The sequence below is a fragment of the Panthera uncia genome, chromosome C2 (assembly GCF_023721935.1).
Source record: "Panthera uncia isolate 11264 chromosome C2, Puncia_PCG_1.0, whole genome shotgun sequence".
NCBI lineage: Eukaryota > Metazoa > Chordata > Mammalia > Carnivora > Felidae > Panthera > Panthera uncia.
The window spans coordinates 18381000-18390244 of NC_064810.1; the positions used below are offsets into that span (position 1 = coordinate 18381000).

General features: G+C 45.2%; 1 protein-coding gene and 1 long non-coding RNA gene across 5 annotated transcripts in view; one reads left to right on the forward strand and one right to left on the reverse strand.

Annotated features, from left to right (window-relative positions):
* JAM2 (junctional adhesion molecule 2) overlaps positions 1 to 2320 on the reverse strand; it is a 59655-nt gene extending 57335 nt beyond the window's left edge. Inside the window, exon 1 of one of the 3 annotated variants that reach the window (XR_007457469.1) lies at positions 1782 to 2320. Coding sequence is in view for 2 of the 3 variants with exons in the window: in XM_049629317.1 (XP_049485274.1) it covers positions 1782 to 1848 (67 nt within the window). In the remaining variant the exon portion in view is untranslated. The remainder of the gene's footprint in view (positions 1 to 1781) is intronic. The other 2 variants (XM_049629317.1, XM_049629316.1) reach the window with 2 other exon arrangements.
* On the forward strand, positions 1624 to 8358 carry LOC125921733 (uncharacterized). Of its 2 annotated transcripts, none has more exons than XR_007457476.1 (3): positions 1624 to 1800; positions 2988 to 3081; positions 7920 to 8358. It is a non-coding gene; the product is annotated as an uncharacterized LOC125921733 (long non-coding RNA). The 2 variants fall into 2 exon arrangements; XR_007457477.1 differs by lacking the exon at positions 7920 to 8358 and adding an exon at positions 3229 to 3401.
* Positions 8359 to 9245: the final 887 nt, after the last annotated feature.

The following is a 9245-nucleotide window of genomic DNA, read 5'->3' on the forward strand; positions in this document are numbered from 1 at the left end:
AAAAAGGACATTAGATAAGAATGAAAGAAATCTGAATAAAGTGTGGACTTTAGTTAATAATAATGTGTCAAAATTGTTTCATTAATTATGACAAACGTAACGGACTAATGTAAAATATTAATAAAAGGAGAAAGTGGGTGTGGTATGTATGGGAAATCTCCATACTATCTTCACAATATTTGTTTAAATCAACTGTTATAAAATAACAAAGTTAATTAAAAAAAAAAAAAGACAAAGAAATGAAAACATTCTTGCAATGCCAGACTTTTAGGCATCCTAGGAACCATATAGAAAAGATCCCCCCACACACCCAAATTATTCCTCCACTGGAGTCAGGGTGAGAAGAGCCAATGGTTAGATTTAATCAAAGCCTGAAAAAGAGGTTATTCCTCCCATTTGATCACTGAATAAGAAGGAGCAGAGTAAAACCATTTGGTCTGTTTTCAATTAGTGACAATTCTTAAAGTCAGTCTTGTTTTAACTTGAAATTTAGGACCATCAACAAAATATGTATCCTTCCCAGCAGTTTTGTTACAGTTGCCCCACTGTGTGTCTTTGCTGCCTTTCTTCATCACTGCATTTCTTTTGTGTGTTCAACCTGATACCAATTGATATTTCAAAATTGCATAATGGTTTTATTGTGAAGCCTTGCCTCCCCGGTTTGATTTTCTATAATATAGGTCAGCGCACCCCATTCCCTGAGACAACTTGTGCCTTCCTCCCCCAGGAACAAAGCTCACGTCACGTCGAGTTCAGGAATACTCACTTTGGCAGTAAGAGCGTGAGAAAAAAGTCACTGTATTATGGTATTAGACACTTATCCGGCGGGTTATTTTAAATTCTATATTACCAGAACTTGAATAGCAACAATAACCCATTCTGTTAAAAAAAAAAAAAAAAGAGGAAAAAAAATAAAACAAAGTAAAAGGAGGATTGCTTAAGTGCTTCAGATCTATTGCAATTTCGTCCATTTTCCTAAAAAGTTAAGGCGAAGAAAACAAAATAATAGGAAACGTTCCCAGGATTTTAAATCTCATGAGCTCAGAATCCGTGCAAATCCTGTTTAGAACCACCCCGTGAAATTGGCTTTGGGACGTCCCCCCGCTACTCGTTCATTCAGCTTCTGAATCTTTCTAACAATCATTCCGCTGGAAGTCCCCTGAGGACACAGCAGCTGGCTGGAATCCCCAGACCAGACCTCCCTAACCGAATGCAGAAGTGCAGGTGGGAGGATAAAAGGAATTCTGGCTCAGCAGTCACGAACTCCCCTCATCCGCTGCCCCGCAAGGGCACTGCGTCGCACCCGTGCGGTCGGGAGCCTCGGAAACCCGAGAAAGACTCTGACCCTACCCCCTTCTCTGGTCCTGAGGAGTGTGGCCAGCGCCTGCCTCCCTGTGATGCCATCTTGAGATCTCAGCATCTTAGAAGTAGCGCTTGAGTTTTGCGTTCTGTTCGCGTCCCTGGGTCTCTGAAAACTTACCCCAACTTTGCAAGAAGCCTGCTGGTGTGGACTCTTAATGTTTTTGAACCAGAACTGACAAAATCGGAGGCTATCGACCGCGGATGCCCGCCCTCCCCCCCCCCGCCGCCCCCGCGCCGGCCCGCACCCCGATTCCCGCTCGCCGGGGTGCCAAGCCAGACGGCCCCCGCGGCACACGCGCGCAGCCCGGGGCGCCAGAGACAGCCGTCGGCGCGCGCCGCGTCCCGGGGCTGGAGGTCCGGGTGGGGGGAACGGTCGCAGCACGCGCGGGCGGAAGGGTGGAGGTACCCCAGCAACTTACAGCCCAGGGCGACCACCAGGTAGCGCAGCAGCAGCAGGAGGAGGCGGTGGCGGCTCCTCCTCGCCATCTTCTCGGGGTCCGAGCTGGCTGCGCCTCGGAAGCCGAGGGTCCCGGCGGCCGGAGCGCGGGAGGGCCCGGGCTGGGGGGTGGGGGGTGGGGGCCGGGCGGGGGCTGAACTTCTGGGGCAGGAGAGGAGAGGCCGGCTCCGGGGAGACCAGGGGAGCGGTGGGCGGACCCCAATGGATGTCAGTTTCCCCCTGCCGGGGGCGCCTTCTCAGCCGGCCGCCTAGGGGCAGGTCTGGCTTGGCCGGGGACTGGGGGGGGGGGGGGGTCTGGGCTGTTCCTTTTGTGGGGTGGAGGGTGGGAGCGGGAGGGCAGTGGATGCCGGGCGAGGTGTGGGCTGGGTCCTAATGAGGGGGCAGAAGGAGGCGAGGAGCGGAAGGGAAGACCCGGCGGGCGTCCCCCCGCCCCCGCGCCGCCGGGATTGATCGGCTTTGTGTCTGGTCCGGCGCGGGGGCTGCCAGCTGTCCCCGGGGTGAGGAGCCGGGGGGGGGGGGGGGGGGGGGGGGGAGGCGGGGGCGGCGGGCGCTGGGGGGGGGGTGGGGGGAGGCGGCGGTGGAGGGCAACTCCGCCCGCCTCGCTCCAACTCCTTTCTTCCCTCTCCTTGGCACAAAACTTTTCGGGTTTTCAGCCTAGGGGTGGAGATTTTTGGAAAATTTCTGTCCAACGGGCGAAGCTGCGGGGGGGCGGGGGCGCTGCCGGGAGATGGGATCCGCCGGCTCCGCCTTGGACGCGAGAGGGGAAAAAAAAGAAAAAAAAAAAAAAAAGCAATGAGGACTCACGCTGGAAGGCAGGGCTCCGATTTTAGCAAGAGCCTTGGCCCCTTCTCAGCGTAAGCTTTGTGCTCTTTGGAGAGTTAAGGTGTGTTTTGTGTTCTTTGCTTTTCACGTGTCAGAGTTGGAAGTTCATCTAACGGTGTGAAATATTTATTATGTTTCTTTTCTTTCCAGTTACATAACTGCTGCCTGTGGAGTTTTCCACATGTTAAAACTCTACAGCTGCCCTTTGTCAGGTTTATTTTTGGTCTACTGTGCTTTTAAAAGGGAAACCCATTATGAATGCTCTGTTGCCTGCTTTAAAATTGACCTGCACTTATACTGCACACACTCCAAGGGCTAAACAGACAATTTTTCTATTTGCTCCCAGGGACCAAAAATGTCTGGTGCATTCAAGAATAGTGACAGGTCTGGAAAAAGGCCATTCCCAAGAGAAGAAATTGTGATACATCAGTTTTTCAAAGGTAGAATAATGGATAAAGTTCTGAATAGAAGACAGTTGATTTAGTGGTGTGCACATGAAGAATTTAGCTCACTGGACAAAGGCGACCAGAGTTTAGAAATGCGGAGCTGTGAGGAATGAAACCTCCCTGCTGTTTCCTTGGTGACAGGGATGGAAGCTTCATACTCAAGGCAGGAGACGGGCAGAGGACCCAGAAAGTCAAAATGGCAAAAACGTAAGAGCTACACTCCAGTCAAGCAAGGAGAGAGGACACAGATTTAACAACACACTTTTATGCCAGTTTTCTGGGCAGTGACCAGAAAAATATAATGCTTTACAAGAGTTGTTGGCATTCTCTTTTCTTGTTCTTGCCACTATGGATCTCTTTTGCTCCTCCCTAAAGATACACACAAAAAGGCATACTTTTTTTTTTCTGCGACATCCTAGGTGAATAAGTGATTCCCTCAGTTGTCATCAGTTAAAGCATTTGTCAAATAGCTACAGTGTGTTGGATGCTGGGGTACAATGATGAACAAGACTGAGTCTTTGCTACTAACGAGCTCACGGTCTTGAGAGAGAAAGTCCCATCTGGAAAGATTTCTAATATCACATAAGTGTTGTGGGAGAACAGAAAATAATAACAGCACTTTTTACTGAGTGCTTTCTCAGTGGGGGAGTCTGGCTAGTGCCACACTGAATCCCCCAACAACTCCGTAAGGGAGAAAATGTTATCATTCCCACTTTGCAGATGAAAACTGGACTGCTAGATGCCAATGGCTTGTTCAAGGTCAAGAATAAGGGGGATGTTCCTCTACTGAAGGGTGTGTGCAGGGCTTTATAAGGCATGAAAAATTGTAGCTGTTGAAAGGAAGAAAATAAGCAAATGGCATTCTAGGTAGAGAAAAGAGCAAGATGAAAAGCTGGAAAATTCTGGCTTGTTTAGGTAAAGCAATGTTCTACAGTGCCAGCGGAAGTGGCGAGAACCGAAAAGGCGGTTGGATTATGAGAGTCATTCAGTGCCATACTACAGACTCTGGACCTTATCCTGCAGTTAAAGAGCTTTTTGAAAGCACTAGAGTAGGATATGAAAAGAAGAAAAAAAAATCATGTTTTAAAACTGTGCTATCCCATATGGCAGCCTCCAGATCCATGTAGCTGTGTCGATTTGGATTCAGTCAAATTTAAAATTCAAGTCTCCGGTCACGCTAGCCATGTTTGATGTTCTCAATAGGAACATAGGGGGTAATGGCTAATCTATTGGCCAGTGCAGATATGGAGCATTTCCATCAGTGCAGGAAGTTTTACAAGACATCGCTGCCTTAGAATGATGACTGGTATGGAAATGTAAAGTGGATTAGAGATCAGAGAATCAGGAGGTTAGATAATTCTGAAAACTATTGCAATATTCTGAGAAAGAGCTGAGGCGTGAGGTAAATGATCACAGTGGGGGAAGTAAAGAAGCAAGTAGATTCAAATGATATTTCACAAACCTGGTTAGCAGGATTGTCATGGATTAGGTATGGGGGTGAGAAGGGGGAGAGGGTAACTGAGATTTTTAGCCTGGGTTGGTGTATGCGTTTGTTATAAATAGCACATTAACTGAATAAGAAACATAGGGAGTATACATAGTTCCAGCAGATTTGGAATGAGTTGACTGATTTGCTAGAATTGCTCACAGAATTCAAGGAAACTTACTGACTTACTGTCCCCTGTTTATTAAGAAGGATGCAACCAAACAGCCAGATGAAGAGATACATAGGGTGAGGTGTGGAAGGGTCCTGAGTATAGGAGCTTTTACCTCATGGAGTTGGGGGACACCGTCCTCCTGGTATATGGATACATTCACTAACCTGGAAAATCTCTGATCCCTGTAGTAAAGGGGTTTTTATGGAGGTTTTGTTAGGTAGGTATGACGAAAGAAATCATTGGCCATTGATGATTAACTCAATCTCCAGCCCCTCACCCCTCTGGAGGTGTGAGGCGGGGCTGAAAGTTCTATCTAACCCTCTAATCATGCCCAGGTCCTTCTGGTGACCAGCCCCCAATCTGAAGCTATCTGGGAGCCCCCAGCCACTAGACATCTCATTAGCATTCAAAAGACACTCACCGTTCCAGAGATGCCAAGGGTCTTAGAAGCTTTTGTGTTAGGAAACTGGGACTAAGATCAAATATCATAACAAAAGATGCTGCTATCAGCCCATCACTCGGGAAATTACAAGGATTTTAGGAGCTCTGTACAGGAATCGGGGATGGAGACCAAATATATATGTCTTATTATATCACAATATCACGCTATACAGTCTAGTAATTATGCTTCTTGGAATTTATCCAAAGGAGCTGAAAAACTTATGTCCACACAAAAACCTGCTCATGGATGGTTGGAACAGCTTTATCCATAATTGTCAAAACTGGGAACCAATCAAGATGTTCTTCAGTAGGTGAATGGATAAATAACCTATAGTACATGCAGACAGTGGAATACTATTCAGAGCTAAAAAAGAAATGAATCCATGAAAAGAACTGGAGGAACCTTAAATGCAGATCACAAAGTGAAAGAAGCCAATATCCCCAATGGCTACATCTGGTATGATTCTGACTATATGACATTCTGGAAAAGTCAAAAGTATGGAGGCAGTAAAAATCAGTGGTTTTCAGGGATTAGGGGAGACAGAGGGATGGATAGGTGGAATACAGAAGATTTTTTAGGGTAGTGAAGCTACCTACCCTACAGCGGTGAATACATATCAACATATATTTGTCCAAACCCACCCATAGAGTATACAACACCAAGAGTGAACCGTAATGCAAACTGTGGACTCTGGGTGATCGTGATGTGTCAGTGTAGGTTTATGAATTTAACCAATGTATCATTCTGGTGGGGGATGCTGATATTGGGGGAGGGTATGTGGGGAATCTCTGTGACCTTCTGCTTAATTTTGCTGGGAACCTAAAATTGCTCTAAAAAAAAACCCCAAAATCTAGCAAAATTAAAACAAACCAAAAGAAGACCTAGAGAAAGATCACAGAAAAGAGCAGTCAAAAAAGAGTGAGAGGAAATGGGAGAGAATTAGGAGCAAAGGTGTTTACAGCGTCACATGCCAAAAGAAGAGGACTGAGAATTTCTCCTGCAGTTAGCAATTATGAGGGCATTGACCCCTTGGACAACAGAGAAAGCAAGCCTCCACCCAACTTTTAGAAAAAATGTAGACACTTGTGTTCCATACTTAACAAGGTATAAAACTAGGGCATGGGATAGAAACAAATACTGACGTGATTATAAACATCAGCGGCCGGATGCTGGAAGGAATAGCAGTGGTTAATACTGCACAGTTAGTGCTTGGGAGCTGGTTTCATTATCTCCCTGATGGCAAGAATCCCTGCCCTGAGGCAGCATGGGGCGTTTGTCAGGAGGCCTGGAGGGGAAACACAGGAGTCCCTCAACCTCCCTTCTATTCTCCGTGCTCCTACTGGGCTCCCCCTCTCCCCACGTGTCATAATCCCTCTTACTATGACACTATAAACAGTTTTGTCAGGCCAGCATCCATGGGGACTTGGTGCTTTGGGACATCTTACCATTGTTTGTTCTTTCCACCCACCCTCATTCTGAATTCAAGGGAAAGTTGAGGAGGTGTGGAGGCAGTGGAGAGAAGGCTGGGTTTAAATTGAGTGACTTCTCACAACATCTCAGATTTGGTATTTCTGTGTTGGATGGGTTATTTTTCTTCATGGGTGTGGAGAAGATGCTGGAAAGTGTGCCCACACTCTGCAATTTAGAGAAAAGAAGGGGGAAAAAAAGTCTTTCGCTTCCTGAACCACATAGATTCCCAAGTGTCTCTCCTATAAATTTTAAACGGTGGGTAGAATTTAAGGTCTTTAACTAATGGGATTCTTAGGACTTGTCCCTCAATTATTATCTCCTCAGATCACTTTCTGGAATAAGCCTCATTCGACATTCCATTCTGATATGTATATAAGCACACTCATGGCTTGTGTTCAAACCACATCCCTTTCCAGCCAGATAAACCTATTCAGAGAAACCCACAGTGTTTCCCCAGCATGCAGCCTTCATTACTGTCCCAAAGTGACGTCTTTCTTCAGGTACATTATAACAAAACTTTCTTCCAAGAAAAACAAACAAAAACCTCTCACTAGCCTCACCTGGTTCTAATTACTACAAGCAGGAATATCTTTCACATTCTTTACTCTCATATAATTTAACATCACTAAGGTGGTTCTACATATCAATTAAATGAAGTTCATCGGCAATCAGTAAATTATTAATGCTTTCATTTTTAAAAGCACATTATCAACTCAATGGTTGGCTTCTTTATTGAATGACAATTAGCAATTTTATAAAGAATTAGATAATATAAAAATGGTATTTTTTTTGTACATGAAATTTCCTTGGGGGAGGAGCTAGCATCTAACAAACATTTGCTAGGATCAGTGAAGAAGGGACAGGCACCAATTAGTCTAGAAGCATGGAATCATAACACCTACAACTTGGGGGAGAACTTAGAGATAATTCGCAGCTCTGTTCCGCCCTCCGTTCTCCCCTTTCTCATGTCACAGTTAAAGATGATAGATAATGAGACCCAAACGGTGAAATGACTTACTCAAGGTCACATGGCTAGATAAGAAACGAGCCAGGCCTGGAAGGGACCCTAGTGATATTTTGGGGTGGAGTCCCCAAAATGGATCCTCTGCATTGGCTGGGAATAGGTTTGCCTTTCTGTATACACCTTGACCCAAACTATTACCTGATTTTCCCCCATGGATCCCTTGCCTGGGATGACGACACTTAACGTGTCCTAATTAAAGAGAGAGTGGGGAAGGTAAGAACTCTCCATTGTGTTGCAGGGAACTCTGCCATCTCACTCAACATCTTGGATCTGGGGCAATACAGCCCAGAAGAGAGGATACTGAAAGAATTTGGGCAAGATTCAATGATTCCTCCATTTGGTCACTGCTTTCCAGAACACTCCTAACGATAATGATACTGTATTAATTGTTCACATTTATTAAGCACTACTTATGCCTGGCACTGTGCAAAGCCCATCATAGGTGTCACCTAATAAACAACTTTGGGAAGAGGGGCTATTATTATCTTATAGATTGGAAGAAAGACTTAAGAAAACTAAGTCCCCGATTCAGGACTAGGCCGCCACGAAATAATTGAGCCGGGTTTACACCCAAGTTATTTGGACTTCCGAGACCCATGTTCTTAACTGCTAAGGTATCTGAAAAGATGGACTCCAGTGGAATGTGTTTCTCTCTTTTCCTAGGATGGAAAAAAAAAAAAAAAGATATTATCATGGCTATTATCACGTAATCTCTATCATGATAATGGCATCTTCATGTGTTTGATTTCTGTTTGAGATTTTGCATGTTCTCCACAACAACCCAGTGACGGAGCTGGGGAGAGGTAAAATTATGCATATCTCTAACTGACAGATATCAGTCTGAACTTGAGAAACTCCAGATGCCAAGTCAATGGAAATATCTCATTTTTCTGTATGGTTAACATTCAGGGTAACCTGGGTGACCAGCTGGGTAGGTGTAAGCAGCCTGGCTACATGGGAAGCACGTTGTTGAAAGCGTGACTGGCTATGATAGGGTCCTACCTATGTCTTGTTCTTAAAGGAGACCTAGAGACTTAGCAACCTGCCCACACAGGTACTGACCCCAAAAGATCTGTCTCCAAAGGCCCTGCTATTCCCCATTCCCTTGCTTCAGCCATTTTGCGTAATGTTTTTATTTATTTTTGAGAGAGTGAGAGTGAGAGCGAGAGGAAGAGAGAGAGAGAGAGAGGAGAGGACAGAGAGAGAGAATCCCAAGCAGGCTCCACACTGTCAGTGCAAAGCCCAACGCGGGTTCAAACCCAGAAAACGCGAGATCATGACCTGAGCCGAAACTAAGAGTCAGACCCTAGGTGCCCCACTATTGTTCATGTTCTAATGACCCTAAACATGTCTCCAGCTTAGATCTCTCAAAGTCCAGATCAGTTTTCTCTCTTTTTAGAACATCTGTACATAGATGGGCCACACAAAATCAATTTAAGTTGATTTTAAAAATGTGAAATTAAAATCGAGTCTAATACTGAGCCGATTTCATTGATTCTTCACCCCATCTCATTTTTCTCCTTTTTAAAAAAAATTTTTTTTAATGTTTATTTATTCTTGAGAC